At 42.9% G+C, this 21560-nt stretch overlaps 1 protein-coding gene across 1 annotated transcript in view; it reads right to left on the bottom strand.

Annotated features, from left to right (window-relative positions):
- Window positions 1-20143, bottom strand: part of LOC145399787 (uncharacterized) — a 36220-nt gene extending 16077 nt beyond the window's left edge. Inside the window, exons 1-3 of the mRNA XM_080272336.1 lie at window positions 20093-20143; window positions 19438-19631; window positions 4959-5034 (exon numbers count right to left, since the gene is read on the bottom strand). Of these exons, the coding sequence (XP_080128462.1) occupies window positions 4959-5034; window positions 19438-19631; window positions 20093-20143 (321 nt within the window). The remainder of the gene's footprint in view (window positions 1-4958; window positions 5035-19437; window positions 19632-20092) is intronic.
- Between the last annotated feature and the right edge of the window lie 1417 nt (window positions 20144-21560).

Genomic DNA, 21560 nt, shown 5'->3' with positions numbered 1-21560 from the left:
CATCTGCTATATACTGTACTTGTCAAGTATGAGCATGAAGTTATCCAGGGAACTACAGCGTGCACGTACAGTAAGATGTGGGAACTTAAGGGCTCTTTGGTTATTGCCCTTGGTGTGGTGTGGGATGGTGAAGTTGTATACTGTGGTGTGAGAGGGTGGTATGGTGTGTTGTGTGGTGTGAGAAGGTGGTATGGTGTGTTGTGTGGTGTGAGAAGGTGGTATGGTGTGTTGTGTGGTGTGAGAAGGTGGTATGGTGTGTTGTGTGGTGTGAGAGGGTGGTATGATGTGTTGTGTGGTGTGAGAGGGTGGTATGATGTGTTGTGTGGTGTGAGAGGGTGGTATGATGTGTTGTGTGGTGTGAGAGGGTGGTATGGTGTGTTGTGTGGTGTGAGAGGGTGGTATGATGTGTTGTGTGGTGTGAGAGGGTGGTATGATGTGTTGTGTGGTGTGAGAGGGTGGTATGATGTGTTGTGTGGTGTGAGAGGGTGGTATGGTGTGTTGTGTGGTGTGGTGTCATGTGAGATGATGGTATGATGTGTTGTGTGGTGTGATGTAGAAGGGTGGTATAGTGTGCTGTGAGGTGTGGTGTGGTGTAAGAAGGTGGTATGGTGTGTGATGTGGTGTGGTGTGTGGTGTGGTGTGGTGTGGTGTGAGAGGGTGGTATGATGTGTGGTGTGGTGTGAGAGGGTGGTATGGTGTGTTGTGTGGTGTGGTGTGGTGTGGCTTCGCTAAAATCGCTGAAATCAATAGGAGTATTGGATCTCGCGTCCGGAAATCGTTAGTGTGAAACAGACGGACAGCCGCTCCTAGAGATACTTCCGGATCTTAGAAGATGTCAGAGAGAGAGAGAGAGAGATCCTTATGTTGCAGCCTCTTGTTCTCGGTACGAAGTATCCCCTACATATACTTTTTAACAAATGCAAAAAGGACCCGGTCACTCTCAGATCTCCAGAATGAGAAAAATAAGCAGAGAGGCGACCGTACCGAGAGTGGGAGTGGCTCAGCATCAAACATCTGCCATATTAATACACAAAACTATAAAACACAAACAAATAAATAAATAAATAAAACAGCGTGCAGAGAATGAGTATCCTAGCACCATGCATCTGTCATAACACAACACCGTAACACAATACTACACAATATACAAGGAGTTCCTGTGTCACGCATGTGCCACAGAGCTAAACAGCAATACCACAGACAGGAAGAAGGCTTTACAGTGAGTGAGAGTGTCCTAGCGACAAGCATGTGCCACAACAGAACAGACTATGGGGTACGAAAACTGTACAGAGGGGGATTGTGGCTGAGCGTCGAGTATCTGCCACAATACAATATAACACAAGCAAGAAGAAGACCGTACAGAGTGAGAGTAAACCAGTGTCGAGCATCTGCCACACACACACACACACACACACACACACACACACACACACACACACACACACACACACACACACACACACACATCGCTAGCGGCACTTGTCTGCGGAAGCTGGTGATTTCTTCGTATCAAGAGTCAGCTTCCACCTAAAACGTCCCCCCCATTACATCGCTATACAACCATCTCTCACCGCTGCTTTTACAACCTATCCCCCTTCCCCCCCTCTCCCACCAACTCCTCCTCCACAACCCCTCCCCCTTCTCCCTCCTCTCCCACCAACTCCTCCTCCACAGCCTCTCCCCATATCCCCTCCTCTCTCATCAGCTCTTCCTCCCCCGGTCCTTTCCATCCTTGATACAACCCTCCCCTCCCCCTACTCTTCTTCCCCTATTCATTCTTCTCATTCTAGATCTCTCTCCTCCCCCCTCCTCATTTCCCCGCCATTCCCTTCCTCAACTCATCTGCTTCCTCCCCACTTACTCTCTTCCACTAAACTCCCCCACTCACTCACCTTCATCCCACACTCACTCACACTCCTCCCCCACTCACTCACACTCCTCCCCCACTCATCCTCTTGTTCAGCTTACTCTCCCCCACTGAACACACCTCCCGCACTCATCCTCAACCCTTACTCACTAAGTCTCTTCCCCACTCACTTATTCTCCTCTCCAACTCACCCTCCGTCCCATTCACTCTCCTTCCCCTCTCACTCTCCTCCTCCACTCACTTTCCTCCCCCACTCCCCCTCTGCCCTCATCCACTCTCCTTCAGTGTCCTCCCACTCCCTTTCCTACTCCCTCTCCCTTCTTCCGCATTCACTCTCCTCCCCTACCCACTTCTTCCTCTCCCCCTCACAGCAGGATTATTTTTTTTTAATCATTCAAGTTCGAGTGGGTCTTGGATGGCTGAGTAAAATCGTCTGAGGGTAGCAAAGGCATAATACACGGTAAAATGATCAGTGCGAGGGGGTTTCTCTTAACCTGAATAAAATTGTCTGGCGCTAGCAAAGACGAAAATCGAAGGCCGTCACCCTACTCCATGAGATGACAGAAATTGTGTCTTACCTTTTCAGTACGATGGAAGCCTCTACAAAGATGCATGAAATTGTAAGGCAGACGCAAGAAAAAATATCGGACTTTGTCATACAGAATGCATTTTACACACACACACACACACACACACATCGGTGTCTGTTCTTTTTTGCATTATCCATTTGTCTGCCCCCTGAACCATCTCTCGGATTTTTTTTTTTTTATTAATGCATTCTACTTTGGTATAGGCTTCGTCGCCCGGTCCCGAGGTTCATAGTGTACCTGCAAAATGTGCTGCCTCGAGACATAAACTGGCACTTGGGCACTAATACCAACTGCCTTTATCGTGATAAGCTGGGAGTGTCATATGTCACTCAACCATACTGCAGAACTTCTGCCTATCAGAATTCTTTTATTCCCCGAACTGCATCTCTCTGGAACTCGCTTCCCCAGAGTTGTTTTCCTCCAAATTTCAACCCACAACTGTTCAAGTCTAACTGTTACAGATATTTTATGAACAGAGGACACCAGTAATCTGGTGTATGGATTATTTTTTTTTACCCATTTGTTTTTCCTTCCTCCGTTCTGTTATTTATAAAAAAAAAAAAATCATGTGTTGTGGAATGAGTGGGACGTTTTTACAGTACATGTCGGCGAGACCATTATAGTACGGCAATGATCATACTGAATTCAAATTTCGAAAATGTTTCTTGAAACAGTCGGGACTAAACGCGCGACCGCCTCTCTCTCTCTCTCTCTCTCTCTCTCTCTCTCTCTCTCTCTCTCTCTCTCTCTCTCTCTCTCTCTCTCTCTCTCTCTCTCGTAGTAGTAGTAGTATAGTAGTACCGTAATAGTAGTAGTAGCAGCAGTTGTACAATTAATAGTAACAGTAGCAGTAAACACTTGGAAACAGAGTGGAAGGCATTCAGTGTCAGAAAGATTATTATACTGTTCTTATTGCGTTACTGTTTTGCTGGTACTGTTGTCATTATATCTTCACTATTTATCCTATATCACGCAACTTAAATAAGCCCTTGCAGGTCCCAGTATAATAGCATTGTGTGTGTGTGTGTGTGTGTGTGTGTGTGTGTGTGTGTGTGTGTGTGTGTGTGTGTGTGAGAGAGAGAGAGAGAGAGAGAGAGAACCCTGGGTACACACTGCTATGCCATACAGCGTCCGGGTTTCCACACATTATCACATACCTACGTCGCGCTGCGCAAGGTCGATGAGTGGTTGTGGTGATGATTGCTGTGACCGTTTTTTGTCTTGTTTCTGTGCGTGTTTTGTGTGTGGCTTATTACACGGCTGGGTGGAGGGGAAGGGAGGAAGACACAAGGTTAAAGGCCCGTGACCCCAACGCCATCTCTTCACATCTCATCTCACTTTCATTCCTGCTCTCTCGTCTTCCTCTTTCCTCCTCCTCCCATTTTGTCTCTTCCTTCCCCCCCCCCCTCTCTCTCTCTCTCTTCCGTCTATTTTTTTTTTTTTCATTTATAATTTTCTCCCTATTCCCTATTTCTCATCTCTCCTTCTCCCTTCCCCAGAGGTGGAGTACATAGGAGAACACAGGAAGGAGACATAATGGGAGATCTGCTGGACATTGTTGAGGTATATCTGCTGCGGTAAGTCTTGTTAAACTAAAGAGCTGTCCAACAAGTGTGAGAAAAAGGTAGAAAAGAGGAAGGAGAGAGAGAGAGGGGGGGGAGCAGTGAATGAGAGGAATAGGGGTGGAGGAAGAGAAGAGAGATAAAGGGAAGGGAAGGGAGTAGAGAGAAAAGAAATGGGGACGTGGGAGAGAAAGACGGAGAAAAGGGAGTGGATGGAAGAGGAGGGAGTGGCTGAAAGAAGAGGGAGGGAAGAGAAGAAAGATAGGGGAGGAGAATGAAGAGGTGAAGAGGACAGAGAAGAGAAATAGGGAAGGGGGGGGAGGAAGGTGGATAGGGGAGAAAGGAGAGAAACACTGTGAGACAGAGAGAAATATAGATATGAGCATGAAGACGAGAGGGGTTGAAGAGAAGGGGGTTGGAGGAAAAGGGGAAAGAGAGACCAGAAATAAAAAAGAGAACAGGAAAAGAGAAATGAATAGAAGTAGGCGAATTAGATAAAAGAAGAGGTAAAAACATCGGCGAATTAAGATGGAAAGATAAGTACTGAGGAGAAGAAGAAAGGATAATGCACATGTGATAAAGGGGAAATGGGGACAAAACAGAGTAATGGCGGGGAGGTACGAGGAAGAAAGGTGGGGCAAGAGGAGGAAGGTGGAGACAGTGAGACAAAATGCAGCAAGATGAGGAAAAGTGAGACAGGATGGAAACGATGTGCAGGAGTGTGAAGCAGAGCCATGGAGGGCAAAGAACGGTGAAGCATGGTAAGACAGGGTGAGGTAGAGTGAGGCAGACTGACCCTGGATGAGACAGAGTGAGGTAGAATGGAGTCAGAGTGAGATAGACTAAAGGACAGTGTGCTATAAAGATGCAGAATGAAACCAGAATGACACATAGTGAGGCAGGAGGGAAACAGAGTGCGACGAAATGAGGGAGACTGACCCTGGATACGGCGAGGGCGAAGTAGGACCCAGCCACGGCCAGGAAGGGTCCCAGGAGCAGGGGCCGGAACACCATCCTGTGGGAAGAGGTAGGAGTTAGACACGGGATTAGCCAGGGCTGAAGAAGTGCTAAGACATGAGTTAGGCAGGGGGTGAGGTACAGCGAGCCTGGGATAAGGCAGGGACTGAGGCAGGGAAGTTTAGCACATGGTGAGACAGCGAGGAGCGGAGATGTTGAGGGAGATAGGAGTTGTATGGGATTTGGAAGAGGGTGAGAAAGTGAATTTGGCAGGGCGTTAGGATGGTGTGAGAACATGGGTTTTGGGAAGACAGTAGTTGAAGCAGGGGATCAGGGGATTAGGAAGGGTGGTAGGGTAAATATACAGTCTGTTAGTCTCTTACTCCCTTTTCACTACATGCAACCAAACCACTCTTTAGTCTCCCAACAACCCAACTCTCATAATTATGCAATCTCATTTTCTTCTTGGTGTGCCTCACCTTCTTCCTACAACCCTACTGTCTCTGTCACTCTCCATTCACTCCACACAGTCGAACCACGTCAAAGCATAATTATATGGCCAAATTGCTCCTCCACAAAAAAAGAAAGTCCCCTGAATAACTGGGGGAAAATTTAGGTGTAGACTACGACTACCGGCTTACTGAATTACACGCGAATACTGATTTACTAATAAAATTTGTTAATCGTTAGGAATCCATCACAGGAAGTCTCCATCGTAGTGAAAGGGTTCATACTCTTCATCATTGATTATAAATCACATTGTTTAAGGCTTCCTTTTTCTACCATACCTACCCCATGTTTGGTGGATATAAAACGGTTATGGTAATGAGGAGGAGGAAGAAGAGGAGGAGAAGGCATACTATAAACACTTATTTTAATTTTATTAAACCAAAATGCTTGTAACTGTTTTTGCCAAAGTTACCTCTCAAGAGCGTTGTCATTTCATATAATACTGTAAATTTAGCCCATTTATTACAAGGACATTTTGAGAGTCCATTCTTGCTAGGACCAGACGAGTGTTTTCAAGTTAGGAAACACCCCATTAATGAAGAGATTACAGTAGCTCTCTCATCCTTTAATTACGATAACAACTGTTTTACGTTATCCTTGTTACTGACAAACGATTTTATTCAGCTCCGGGACACTTTCCCTCCTCGAAAAATTAAATCAAGTATTTCTTAATTTCATTATTATGAGGAAACCCTTCTAAGATGCATTAAATATTTCGCGATATTAAGGGGGGAAAAAGTGAACTTAATAGCGGAGTGAAAATCTAACCTATTATCAGTTTCAGGCTCGTAGTCACTTTGGCTCATATTCTTGTCAGCTGAGAAACTTCCCTAGAACTTCTTCCTTACCACTTGTATTCATGAAAATGATCCTTTACTATTTGGTCTAAAACATGTGTGCAAAATATAATGAAATGAAGCCCATGAATCCAGAGACGTAATTTGTATTTCATTTTTGATTATCTCCAAGCAATTTCATTCAAGTTAAGGGAGACTTTTAGAACTGGAGATGTTAACTGTAATATTCATCAACCCCCTTCACTGGGAAGGTACTCCTTTATTCTTGATAAAACTGTCTAGTAGCAGCAATAATTGAATATAGAATTTCATTCTCGAGCTGAAGGGATTAATATTTACTTGAATACTATTCATGTAGACTAGGATTAACATTTTCTTACATATTATTTAAGTAAATTATGTTGACATTAAGGATGTATAGAGAAAAAACATACAAGTGAATACCAAACTGTAGCACTCAAAATATATTACTAAAGAAGAGATGTTAGGGTGCCTAGTGACTTCTATGACTCCCTCTCAGCCTAATGAACTCATTTGAAGATCAGAGTTGTCCCGAAGACGAAATGGTTAATGGTGAAAAAGTAACACTTTTAGGCTCCTGTACTTCACTTTCAACTGAAGAAAATCGTCTGGCGCTAGCGAGAATAACATAACTGGGCTGTCCCTGCCATGGAAATGCTTAATCGATAAGCTGGATGGAAATATCCAAAGTTAGGCAGAACAAGATACATGTCCTCCTTTTCCCTTTTTAAGCTGAATAAAATCGCCAGGCAGTAGAAAGAAACAACACACAGCACGTAATGCTACCGAAAACGTTACTGGAGAGCGTTTCTAATCCTTCACTATCAGAGTTCACTCCTAATCTGAAATCCTTTGCCCTTAATATAACTGAGGCATATATAAGTCATGTCACTGGCAAGGTTTAATGAGACGGACCTTGATCCTGTCACGGTGTACCCTAAACTCACATATAATTATCTGGCGGCAGCAAGGATCAGGTTTAAGTGAAAAGGGAATTGCATCTCTTTCACTGTCAGAGGTCTGACCTGAGATGAATTCATATTATTCGGTGGTAAAAAAAAAAAAAAAAATGGTGGTGAAAAGACAAAGTGAATACAGCACATGACTGCCAGGATGTCTTTATGATTTCAATTTAACTATCGACAAACAATATCCAACCTAGGCGAAGTCCCTCGTCCTGATGGGGTATAGCTGTCAGTTTACATTAACCTGGGATGCCATCACACTTTATTAACTCTTCAGTATCAAGATTTTTATTAGATATTTTATTATTCTTGCTACCATCAGACGATTGTACGTAAGTTGTGAAGGACTTGTGGTGGTGGTGGTGGTGGTGGTAGTAGTGGTAGTAGTAGTAGTAGTAGTAGTTGTTGTTGTTGTTGTTGTTGTGGCATTAATAGCAGTGGTGGTAGTTGTTGTAATAGTAGTAGTAGTAGTAAATGTTGTTGTTGTTGTTGTTGTGGCATTAATAGCAGTGGTGGTAGTTGTTGTAATAGTAGTAGTAGTAGTAAATGTTGTTGTTGGTGTTGTTGTGGCATTAGTAGTAGTAGTGGTAGTAGTATTGTTGTTGTTGCAGCTGCTGCTGCTGTTGTCTCAGGTTCGTCTGAAACGTGAACCCAGTGGGTTGCAGGCTTAAGTTATTCTCCTCCTGCAGTCCACCATCCTCCTTTTCGGGGACAGAAAGGGAACTTAGAGACGTTTGTAAAACTGAATAGTGGAGCCACTGGGTGGCTGTACTACCCTCTTCAGCACCCTTCTTGTAGTAAATGAGAATTCATCCATCCATTCATCTACTCATCCATCCATCCATTCATCAGTCCATCTACCCACCCATCCATCCACACATTCACCCATCATCCAAGCAAAAATTGCTCCGTCAGGAGCGTAGAGGTCCGGGGCTTGACTTGGTCTTGATATTCAAGGTGAGATGACTGGTCGCTCGTCTGTGAAAGTGATATGTAAGCAGTAAAAGCCATCAGCTATTCCTCAAAATTAAACCATTTACTGGCCACATCCAGTTAAGCGACTTAGCCCACTAGACCACCAGGACTGATTTTGTTATCGCCCACCTTGAGCAAGGCAAGGCAGTAGAGTGCCAACCACCATACATTCTTTTTTTTTTCTTTTTTTTTTAATGGATTGGCTTTTTGTTAAGAGGTGACTGAATTCCGTAGAGTTTTGACAATTTTCTTCAAATTGGTGTGTACTGTAGGTAGCTTGTACACTTTGGCCAACGACATTTTTGGCGGGCGATTAGCATTTGGTCTCCGAATGCTTTTGTTTCATTTAACAGGGACTGGCTTTTTTGTTCAATGCAGTGCTGAAATCCGTAGAGTTTTGACAATTTTCTTCAAATTTGGATTGCAGATAGCTTGTACCTTAGCCACCAATATATTTTGGCGGGCGATTAGCATTCGGCCCCGAATGCTTTTGTCTCACTGATCATGAGGTTCCACGTGGTGCACAATCCTCTTTACGCAGTGATACATCGAGTAAGTGGACAGCAGCCACCTCCACCTACCACACTAGACTCAGTCTCCATTAACCCTTTGAATCCAGTGGTGTATTTTATAGGTTATTATTACTATCCTCAGACGATTTTATTTAGCTTAGGAGAGATTTTTTCAAACTGACGGGGTTCGGCACAACCTCCACTAACCCATTCTGTATGAAAGGTCATTTCTGAATTTAAGAAAATCGTCTGAAGGTAAGAATAAAATAACGAAACACACCATCGAACTGACGGAGTTAACGCTACAAGTGTTCTTGCTACCGCCAGACGATTTCCCTCAGCTTCGGCAGGACCTCCAGTGGTAAAGGGGTTAATGTTACAGCACACATTATGTAATCACCACTTTTTTTTTTTTTTTTACAAGCTGTGGTCGCTTACTGGGGCTAGTTTTCTCTCTCTCTCTCTCTCTCTCTCTCTCTCTCTAATCTTTATCTCATACTTCCTCTTTTCACTCTTCTTTCCATTCTTCTGTTCTCCTCTCTTATTCTTTCTTTTTCATCTTCTTTTCTTTCATCACCATCTTCTTCCATATTAAGTCACAGTTGTATGTAAAGACGTACCTGAGAGATGCTGGCTTTGTACTGGAGGGAAGGTAGGCGGGAACTGCACCTCAGCCCACCCCCACACCGTCTTATATACTCTCTCTCTCTCTCTCTCTCTCTCTCTCTCTCCCTCTCTCTCTCTCTCTCTCTCTCTCTCTCTCACCTACGTAAAATGTCTAGACCTCTATTACGAGTCTTCTTCACCCGTCTTTCTCTTCTCTCCCATATTCTTTCTCCACCTCACCTTGTTTCTTTTGTCTTTATTTTTCCCCCTCCACCTCATCTTCTCCCCTCCATTTATCTTTCTTTTCTTTCTTATATTCCTTCTTTTGTATCACTTCCTTTGCTCTGCCCTTTGCATCACATTTTTTTGTTCTTGTTTTTTCTTTCCGTCACACTTACCTCCTCCCTTCTTCCTGAACACAAATTAATCTACCCTTCACTGCCATTCCCCTCCTTCGCCCTGCTCTCTTGTCCTTCTTTTGTAACATCTGTCTTGACGTCATTCCCTTTCCACAGATACAAATACTCTTTCCTTCGTTTACTTTATCTTCCCTTCCCTTTCCGTCCTTTCCAAAAATTCATAGACCTTTCCCTTCACTTACTTTGCCGTCTCTTGTCTTCTGTTCTTTCTCTTCTTCTTTACTTTTCCTTCTCGGCTCCCTCCCCCACAAATTAATAATTGCACCCTTCTAATTTTTTCTTTATTTTCCTCCAATTTTCTTTCCTTTTTCTTCCTTTCCTTCCTCTGCTCCTTTCCACAGATATACCCTTCCATTCCTTTCCTTCATTTTCTTTTCTTTTCCTTTATTTTCCTTTCCTTTCCTTCCCTTCTATTCATTTCCACCGATATACCCTTCCATTCTCTTCGTTCATTTTCTTTTCTTTCCTTCATTTTCCTTCCCTTTCCTTCCCGTCTGTTTCTTTCCACAGATATACCCTTCCATTCCCTTCCTTCATTTTCTTTTCTTTCCTTTATTATCCTTCCCCATCCTTTCTTTTTCATAAATCAGCGTATTCTTCCTTCCCGTGCCTTAAGTTTACTTCCCTTGCCTTCCTTTCTGTTCTTGTCTTTTCCCTTCGTGCTTTTCCACAGATTCATATACCCTTCTCTTCCTCGACTTTATCTTCCCTTCCCTTCCCTTCCTCCACTTTCTTTTCCTTTTCGGTCGTCTTTTCCTTTCTACAAATAATGCGCTTCCCTTTCCTTTCCTTCCTTTTTTCTCTTGCTTTCCTTCCCCGTCCCTTCTCTGTTTCCTTTCCTTTCCTTTCCCTTCTCTTCCCTCTCTTTCCTTTGATTCCCTTTCCCTTCCCATCTTTTCCTGTTCTTTCTTTTGCTTTCCTTTCCCTTCCCTTCCCATTTTCTCCTTTCTCTTCCCTTCCATTTCTTTCTGTAGCTTTCCTTTCCTTTCCCTTTCCTTTCTTTCCTTTGATTTCTTTTCTCTTTCCCTCCTTTTCTGTTGTTTTATTTTCCCTATCCTTTCCCTTCTTTCCTCTGCTTTCCTTTCACTTCCCTTCTTTCTTTTTTTTTTCTTTTTTTGCTTTCCTTTCTCTTCCCTTCCCGTTCTTTCCTTTTCTAAGATTAATCTAGTCTGCCCTCCCCCCCCCCTTATTTTCCCGTCCTTTACGTATCTTACTTTCAGTTTTCATTTCATTTCGTTGCCTTTCCTTTCCACAAATCAGTATTACATTACCTTCCCTAATTTGTTTCGGCTTCCATTCCTTTCTCTTCCTCACCAGCCTTACTGCCATCCTTCCAATTCATCTTCACCCTTTCCAGCGTAACCGTTGTGTCCTCGTCCTTGTATACCTTCCACTTTTTTCTTTCCCTCTCTCCCACAACACAAGATTCCCTCCGTTTCCCATCATAATTCGCTCAAATTTTCATTCCGCTCCCTGGCACCGCATCATAGCCACAAAAAATGTAAGAAAAAATAGAAAGAAAGAAAAGAAGAAACAGAACCCACTCTTTCATCTTTCCACTTGACAGGCCGTATTTTCGTTGGCATAGATTTCGTAACATTGCGTCCTTGGCAAGTTATTTTGCACATTACATCCCAGAATCCTCCTGTATGTTTTTAGTACTAATTATGTCCATATCACAGAAAAAAAAGGACAAACTGAAGGAATGACATGGATTATTTTTCATATTTGTAAATTCATTAACTAAAGACTGCATAATTTACTAAAGATGCATTCATGACATCCAAATTCAGCTAAAATAGCATGTGACTCAAAAACATCAAGTTACTGTAGGTTTCTTGACGTCGGCTGTGGTCTTACAGACAAAAAGGGTCGATTCGGATCAGAAACTCATTCGTCCCCAAATCGTTCAGGTTAGTTAGGATAGGTTGAATTAAGTTAGGTTTGTTTGGATTGGGTTAGACTAGGTTAGGTTAGGTCAGATCATATTAGGTTAGGTTAGGAGGGACGAACGATTAATGACGGATTGACTGTGGAGCCTAATCAACTTTGAAGTCCGACATGGTGGGTGGCCGTTTGCCATAGTTCGCGTATAAAACTGGTGGTTTTATAGTCTATATCTTCAAAACTACGCCATTCTGCAACTTTTTAAACCAATCACAATTTTGTGCAGAGGACTCTCCTGCAGTTCTATTAAAAAAAAAAAAAAAGGACAAGAGAATGGTGGAATATGCAAAACAAATAGCTAAGAAGGAAATGCAACGAAGACTCCTTTGCCAATAAGAATACGGTGTGATGCCTTCTTCATCACTCAGACAACTCCCAGATCGTCCCGTCATTTTTCGGGTCGGGAGATCAAACACTTACGGAGGGAGAAGTTGTAAAATAAAAGACGCCCTGCCGCTATTAATGCAACAGTCGACATTACCAAGACGGAAGAAAACAACGGAGGAGCTAAATGGCCAGCAGACATGATTGGGACCGAAAATAACCCCAGCTGACGAACCTGCAGGAAATGAAGAGTTGTCTTCGCACTTTTTCATAATACTTGCCAAAAAAAAAAAAAAAAAAAAAAAGTGAACAGCTGAATGGGGAGTGTTTAGTAAGTAATGTTTACAATATGGAGGTGACTGGGGGAAATGGGCGACTGTCACGAGGAAACAATGTGCTCGAGGACTTATTACTGTTGTGTGGCGGGTGTGTGTGGGAATTCTGTGTGTGTGTGTGTGTGTGTGTGTGTGTGTGTGTGTGTGTGTGTGTGTGTGTGTGTGTGTGTGTGTGTGTGTGTGTGCGTGCTTACGGACCTTATGACTTCCCTAAGCCTGATAAGGGTGGCGTTAGTCAGAATAAAATAAGAAAAAGGTGTCTAGGTTAAAAAAGTTAGATCCTTTAACTGGAGGTCGTCTTTTAAAAATTATACTCTGGCAATTGCATGGTGATTTGATTTTGCCTAAGAGAGACCCCTCGTTCTGAGGGTTTTAAAAACCACCTCCATTAAACCCTCCATTCCGAAGACGGCTGTTGATTTTATTCAGCTACGGAGAGACACCGCCCAGTTTTATCGCTTTCATTCTTTATTCTTAACCTTCTAGATGGCAGGGACTTCCTTCAGCTGAATGCTATTATCTGGTGGTAGGCATGATGAAATACCTTACGTGGCTTCCTACCTTCTAACTAAGAATTAATCTCGGAGTGGCTGTGAAATGGCGCATGATGAGACCGGATACTTATGTAACTGCTTAATGTGTATTCTGTTGACATTACTGTCACACACTATATGTTTAGTTCAACTCTCTCTCTCTCTCTCTCTCTCTCTCTCTCTCTCTCTATCGAGGCTAGACTACAATAGCCCACAAAATATATGTGCAGATTACAGAACTACGCCGCTGGTATCAGCATTACATGCTAGAAAAACTGCATTACCTCTGGAAAAATCGTACCCATCACGCAGTGCATGGTGGTCGTCCTCCTGTCTGCAGTTCATTTTGCCACTGGACCTCTGGGCGTGTCAGGCAAAACACTCGAAGTAAACAAACGATAATGTCAATGTAATATTCATCCTTCATGAGAAGGTAATATTTATAAATCTGTGTGCGGAGGTATATACATCTAATATCCATCTCTCCATCTGTGACCTTCCCACTTGCTAGTTCAGTTTTTGCGGCATTAAGTCCCATTAGGTCATTGTACAATAAGGTCCCATTGCACACACTCACTCTGTGTCTATATCGCTTTATCTTCGTTCGGGTTTGGCCGGTTCCGGCGGTCACTTTTAGTAAGAATATGTTGCTGCGGATGTGCTTGCGTTATCATTCATTTTCAGCAATTTTAGGTCTGGGATTGGGAGCCAGGTATGACTGAGTAGAAATGGTAGTATTAATCGTGTATTTTTTCCCTCATTTTTTACAATCTAACGACACTGCAGATTACTGAATTATCTACTGTAGCTTTATTCTGTGTCAGGATGGTGTAGTTTATTATCACTATTATTATTATTATTATTATTATCATTATTATTATTATTATTATTATTATTATTATTATCATTATTATTATTATTATTATTATTATTATTATTATTACTTGTAGTAGTAGTAATAGTAGAATAACGGGATTACAGCTCAAGTCTTTAGGCCACTTCAGGCAGAGCTTGACACTAGCTCTTAACCGCAGTAAATCTAACAGTATTTTCTCGTTTTGGGCCAGGAATCGTCTTGCATGTCCACTGCGGCAGAATTAACAGTCTCTCTGTCTCTCTGTCTCTCTCTCTCTCTCTCTCTCTCCCCGCAACAACAGACGTCAGGTTAACAGTTCGCACTCACGTAATGTTAGGCTAGCGGGCCGCAATGTTACCAGCCAAGATTTTTTTCCTCGCTAAATCTAGAGGTATTCATTTCCATTTAACGACACACTTTAACTCTGAGCGACAATACAAACTTTTTTTTTTTTTTTTTTACCTATATTAAGCCACATTCCAGAGGTACTTTCAGTATGTTTTAGGGATAATCTTGATATCTTACGGTACCAAGTTTTAGTGATATTATAGAGATTCTTTTTCCGATTTCAGTTTTTCGTACATAGTGTAAGTTTAGCTACGGGTACGTTTGTGAATTTGGTTGAGCGACTGTGAACTTGAGTGGGCATTTGCAGGATCGTGGGATGTTGAATGTAAATTTCCCGCGCATTTTTCGTATTCCCATAATTTGGTGGCAAGGCTGAGGAGAAGGAAGAGGCGATAATACAAGAATTGGGAGAATAAAAGAGCGGGAGAAATGAGAGTAAAGGGAGAACGAAAATCTGAGGAAATAAGTAAAGGAGAATAAATCGGAAGGAGAGAGAGATGCTAGGAACAAGGGCAGTGAAAGGTGGAGGTAATAATTGAATAACTAAATAGAAGAAGCAATACGAGAGAAGAGAGAACGAGGAGAACCAGGAAGAAGAGAAAATGAATACTGAAGGAGCCGAAGAACAAGAATAAAGGAAGAAGGGAATGCAGTGGAGAGGAAGATCTAAAAAAAGGGAGACCGAAATAAATGTTGATGAAGCAAGAGGATAAAAACAGATAAATGGGTGACACAAATAGGAAGCAAAGTAAATGAAGAGGATGCTGATTTAGCGGAAGAACGATGATCTAGGGGGATAATGTAAAACGAAAGGAGGGAATTAGAAGGCGAATTTGAAGAGGAAGATGAAATTATGGGAAATGCATGTCAGTAGCACCGGAAGCATTGCAGGGAATGGAGGTGGGGGGCAAAAGTACAGCCAGTGTGGGGTTAAGTACAAATCGTGCGATAGGTAGATAGATAGATAGATATACATATAAGAGGAAGTAACGTTGCTGATTATGAGCGTAAAACAGTAGGTACAAGAGTACGAGTAAGAGGGATGCCTCCAGTATGTCCAGAGGACTGAATGGAGTAATACACAAGAGATGTAGTGTAAGAAGGTAATGGAAAGATAGGATGTGAAGAGTGAATGATTAAACAAGGAGAACTGGAGGCTCATCAATCATTTGGCCACCCCTTAGAGGAAGTTCCTGGAGGGAATGGTCCATCAGAACAATAAACCAAAAGAAATTAGACTATATATCACCCTCGACGTTATCTTCAAATTCTTGATTATATAAATGGTGGCTACCCTGAAAACAAATATATGGTCTTCATTTATTCCAGGTAGACAGAATATGATACAATAAGGCTTTTGTGAAGAACAAAACATCGTAACATATGCACTCATATTTCTCGTTAGTGCTGCATGACATATCTGTAATGAATTTACGACGAGATAGTGGACAGCAACCTCTGTTTCTCCCCCACTAGAAGTTCTGAGGGGACAACTGTCCCCTTACCCCCTCCTCTCTACTTCCGGCACCCTTTAAGCATGCTGAATAGTTGCGAGAGTAAGAGAAAGAGAGGAATGGAAAATGACGAGCTAAAAGTAGGAAGAAGTGTGCTGGAGAAATTATGAAAAATGGAAAAAAGCAAATCAAATGGGGACGAAGAGAAGGAATAAGAAGAAGGAAAATGAGGATTGGGGAAGAAGAAGAAAAGGAAGTAGAGGTAGAAGAAAGTAAGGAAGAAGGAAAGGGAAAGTGAAGAGGATGCAGGAGGAAGAGAAAGGTCGGCGGAGTGTTCGAGGAAGCGAGAGGCGAGCTAATGGAGAGGAAAGAGGAAGAGAAAGAAGGATCCGAGAAATTGAGGAAGCGAGAAAAACGTTAATGGAAGGGAAGACTGATGATGAGTGATGACAACGAAAACGTGGGTGGAAGAGAGCACGATAAAGAAGAAGAGGAGATTAAATGTAAAAGAAACGGTGAAGAAAAGGGATTATTGTGACAGGATTTAGCCCGTATTCTTAGTGGTTTTGGAGATTTCGTTACACCTCCTCCTCAACTATTTTCTCTGCATTGCACCTTAATATCCTCTTATGTGTTGCTGATGCAGCCTACTGTATGTCGATAAAAAACAATATAAATCGAATACGAGAATGTTAAATTGCAATATGCAAAATAAATCGCTAAGGAGGTGTGTTACAGAGGCTTTTGTGCCACCTGAATAAAGATAAAGATAAGAGAAGGAGAAGGGAGATGAGAAGATGAAGGAAAAAGAAAATAAAGACTGAGGAGGAAGAGAAAACGTTGAAATAGAAGGAAGGATTTAGTAAAAGGCAAAGACGAGGAAAAAAGAGGAGACGGGAGAAGAAAAATTAAAAGACTGAGAAGAGGGGAAAAGGGTGACAGAGAGAGATGATGAATTAAAGGAAAAGTTAAGAGAAAACGTGGGGGACAAAAGCACGCAGGTAAACGGCGATGAAAAAGAAGAGGGGTAAGACGATGGGAATACTGGGGAAGGGGAAAAGGAAGAGAATTATAAAGTAGACTGTAGGGAAACCGAGAAAAAAGTGGAATCACACAGAGAAGCGATGAAAGTCAGTCAGCAGAAAGTGGAAGGAGTAAAAGTAAGAAAACGCGACTGATGAGGGAGAAAAATGAGAAGAAGGGAGGAGAGGATGAAAGAGGATAGAAGACAGCTCGGGAACGAGAATGAGAAGCTAACTGAAGAAGCTAACAATAATAGAAATAAATAATCACTTGTTCTTTTGATGGTCCTCAGTCATTATTTCAAATAAAGTGCAACTCCATCCAGTAGTTTTCCAGAATGTTGCAGATAGACAGACTTACAGACAACCCAAAAACTTAAATTCCTTGGTGGGGCGATGAGGGAGGAGGAGGAGGAGGAAGAGGCACGAAAATGATAAACTAGAGTCCAAGTCAGTCCCCTGTCCTCGTCGGTCATATTTCTGCGTATGTTGTGTTAATATTCTCATACGTGATATTTTTTAAATACATGTCGGTACTGAAAAGAAATAAAACGCATAAATGAGAAGACTAAGGAGTAATACTCAAGACAAATCGGTTATGAAAGAGGCGCAAGGGAGACTCCTAACCTGACGAGAGAGAGAGAGAGAGAGAGAGAGAGAATATATAATAGTTCATTCACTTTAGCTTGGCTGAGATTTTCTTCCTTTTGCAGCCCATTTCCCAGAACTCAGTGGCAGAAGAATACAACACTACGACCTCCATTCTTTGCAATGTATATACTTTTATTTGTGACTGGCACCAATTCCAGCGTTAATCTCTTGCTATAGCTCAGCATTCAAGATGGAGAGATGACAATTTTACGCCTAGTTAATGTGCGCAGAGTAAACATTCGTAACAACTGTAAAGAAAGGGGATGCGGGAGAAGACGTACGGAGAAGAAAGGACAAAAAAAACTCGTTATCCGGCTGCTGTGATAGTACTAGAAGTCTTTCACACCCCTCAAGGCTTCAGGGCGTATTATCTCCATCAGCGGAAGCAGCGCATAAACACCGTAATGGCCCAAAGGTAAACCGCGTTGCGCCAACACAAATTTATCTTCGGTGTTACCTTGAAGCCATTAGTGCTCCTCGTATATAATATGGGGAGTTTGCGTGCCTCCATCGAAGTACGGTTTGTTTAATGGTGGCCTGAGACACAAACATTAATATAAGTACTGAATTGCACTGTTATTCTCAAGTTGTTTGACTTCTTCAGTTCGATGACGTATCTTGCTGTCTACAGCCGACTTTAGTTAGCTTCGAAAACAATTTTGCGGTGTATTGTAACGAAGGGGTTAATAAGGCCCGTGTTCCATCCACTCATTTCGGAAAATTTCTCAAAACTTTAAAAATAACTGTTCCCAGCAACAAGAATAAAATAAATACGTCATCGTGTTGAAGAGGCTAATCTCTCTCCCTCTCTTTCTCTCAAGGAAGTACATAGGGCTTAACTGGTGAGAACGGGATGAAACGTTATTCCCCATTCCTATACCTCGTTTTATATCAATGTATCTATCTATCTGTTTGTCTCTCTGCCTATCTATCTATCTATCTATCGAGAGAGAGTGATTACTAGGAAGAGGTTGGTCAAAAAGGTACTGTACAGTGGGTGAAGGAGAAAACAGTGGTAGAGTATAACTGTGTAGTGTAGGTTATCTGATGTTAGTAGTAGGGTCGCAGTGTTACCTTATTCCTATACACCTGTGTGTGTGTGTGTGTGTGTGTGTGTGTGTGTGTTTACCCATTAACTTAGATAAGATTGAGGTATCGTAGTGTTGCCCTCCAGTTCGCTCAGCCCACCTCCCTCGTAGATCGATCGAGACGTGGAAAAGAGGTTGGGGGGGGGGGAATGGGCTCAAGTCCCTCAGTACGATGACAATTTGTAAATTTCGCTATCGCCATCTCCTAACCGTTTTATTTTATTTCGAAAAGGCCTCTCGTACTGAAGTGGTTAATGAATACTATCGTCGATCTAACTTCTTCAATCCAAAAATTCTATATTAGGCTAAATGAAGTCATCTGGCAAATTAAGAAAAAAAATAAAAAGAAGTCTCCGAACTGAAAAGGCTAAGACCATTCAACCTCACCCACTGGGAATGTGTAAAATAAATAAACATAACAGTAATAAAGCAAATGCAGACGCGAGTGACTTCAACCTTCTCATGGTCAGAACATCTCTATAGTATTCTATTCCAGTTAACGCCAGACGAGTATATTCAGCTAAGAGTGTGTCACAGGAGCCTGAGAGTGTCCAGATGGTCAGAGGGTCTGCTGAGACTGCTATCCCCGAATACCGAAATGTGGAACACTCTAAGATTTTAATAGTCACATGGAGAGACAGGCTGACAAATGAGGATATAGAGGAGCGTTGTGGTGTGGATGTGGATGTGATAGGAAGCATTAGGAGGAACACGCTGAGGTGGTTTGGCCATGTGGAGAGGATGGAGGGTGAGAGACTGACAAGGAATGTGTATGTGAGTGAGGTGGAGGGGGGAGAGGGAGGGGGAGGCCGAGGATGAGACGGAGGGATGGGGTGGAAAGGTATATGAGAGAGGGGGGGGGTGAGTTGAGAGCAGAGCAGTGAAATAGCGGGGGACAGGGCGACGTGGAGGTGATTTGTTTGTGGCCACCCCGTACGGGATTGAGGCGTCTGGCAATAGATAGATAGAATAATAATAATAATAATAATCCTGGTTTCTCTCACGAATATTTCATAGAGTAATTGGCCTACCTCCATTATATGTCAGTCTACCATTGACAGTGATCAGTGGTTGCTGCCATAGATTCTCCCTCTGCACGCCCCACCCCCCCGCGTTCTGTTGGCCACCTCCAGGCTCCTCTCCACCGCCAGCCAGGGCCCTGGAGGGCTGGAAACCTCGGACGCATCACACGCAGCTGCAGAATCCCCGCTTTCTATGTTAGACTTGACAAAGTCGTCCTCCTGTTTCTGCAAACGTGTCTTGACTTGCTGGAGTCTCTGGGTTAGGTCCTGCTGTAATAATTGAACTGAAACTTAGCAAGTTAATCACTGTCCTAGCCGAGATTCAATCTCAGGCCCTCGCGTTTTATATGAACGCACGTTACCACTTAGCCAAAGAGAGGATCCCCGCTTTGCCTCTAAGCAACGCGGTCTATTATACATCCCATCACATCACTCTTTTCTCCACCTGGTGATTAATTTGTTCAGTTTCGAGCTCACGTGGTAGCGTAGCTCATTGGAGGCCACCAATGGAGGCACTGCGGACCACACCGGACAGCTCACCCTCGGGATGTAAGACTGTCAACAAACATCATTGCCCTCAAGGCCTCGCCTCACATCCCACACTGCTGCCAACCAATGTAATAACCGAAATAAAACAAATTAATCACTGTCCTGGCCGAGATTCGATTTCAGGCCCTCGCGCTTGCCCCACTTTGCCTCTAAGCAATGCGGGCTTTTATACACCCCATTACACTGGGCTGTCCAGTGGAGATCCCTAATGACATCCCTTTTCTCAACACCATATTGAAAAGCCCATTAAGGATGGTTCGATGGCATGCACCCAGACCTGGCAGGAGTGACAGAAGAGCTGGATCAGTTAATGAAGGAATTGGAGTCCAATGGTTAGCTCAACTTATACCTCTCTGACCTGGAATATGTAGCATTCGGACTCACTTACTGACCTACATTCTTACGTTGCAGTACATGAACCAGACTTATTCGCCTTACAGAAGGTAGGCTGTCACGTGCCCCACCTGAGAGGTTACAATGTTCTATAACTTATTACGCTGACTGAGCAAAGCTCATGGTTAACCAGTGATAATCTGTGCCTTTCCAATCTCAGTAAACACCCGAATTTGCACCAAAGTTTTAGAAAGCACTAAACTTAAATGTATTGTTATACATACAAATAGTTTCTATTCTTCAATCTATCTTACATTTATCGGCAACATTCACTGTTACTCAATATTATACATATTTTGCTTGTATATTTACATCATAGCCATACAGCCTACATCTTCCACGACTTAGTCATAGATGCTAACAAATACACCACTCAAGCCAGTGTAAAAGAAAACAGTAGTGTGTACCACCGAAGGACTCGTATGAAGTAAATAAATAACCAAAAGTAGTGATGCTGAGAGAGGGAGAAGAATGGTGTCGTGCTGGTGGGTGTTTTGGCCATCACTTACTGACCCCATACGACCCATTGATAAGGCGGTGCAATGTTATCGTCTTCTGTGGCAAATACTGCCATGCTGTACTAATATACTGCTCTGATACTACTCACACCTGTAATATATCTGACAAATTCATTTACATTTTATAACACTTACTATAACTAATATTTGCTAAAGTTCGTGCGGCTACACCCACAATTTTATAACCACTGCATTGCAGTTTAAAGCTGCATTTGCTGAAGGAGGTGTGTGGCAAGACCCACCACCTTCTTTTTGTTGTACAAGTACTCTGTATACCTTTACAATAATAAATATTCAGTCGATCACCAAATACAACCAACAAATGGACTGCTGGTGTTCTAGTGGGTTAAGGCACTCTGAACAGTTTGGACTACAAAGGTTGAAATCCAAGGCATGGCTGGGACTTCTGCTAACATCTGGTCACAGACCTCTAACATCTGAGCCCCTGTCACACACACGCGACTCAAGGGCCAACCGCGGCGCAACTCAAGGTCGTGTCCTAGTTGGCTCCCACGTCTCCCGACTGGCCCCGAATCTGCTCTGCTCATGACTGCCTAACGACCACGTCAGGACTGCTTCACGACTGGTCGTGACGTTCTCAGGAACACGACAAGATCATGAAGTGACCACGAGGCGACGGAGCTACGAGTCTTCAAATCTGAAATTTAACAAATTTTTGTCAGCCACGACCGTGACACGATCGCCCACGAATGCAAGACGACTGCGTGACGCATTTGAG

Source organism: Coenobita brevimanus, chromosome 50, assembly GCF_032717465.1.
Source record: "Coenobita brevimanus isolate Jiangsu-jjx chromosome 50, ASM3271746v2, whole genome shotgun sequence".
Classification (NCBI taxonomy): domain Eukaryota; kingdom Metazoa; phylum Arthropoda; class Malacostraca; order Decapoda; family Coenobitidae; genus Coenobita; species Coenobita brevimanus.
The sequence above is the reverse complement of the archived record's forward strand: the minus strand, read 5'-3'. Positions and strand labels throughout refer to the sequence as shown.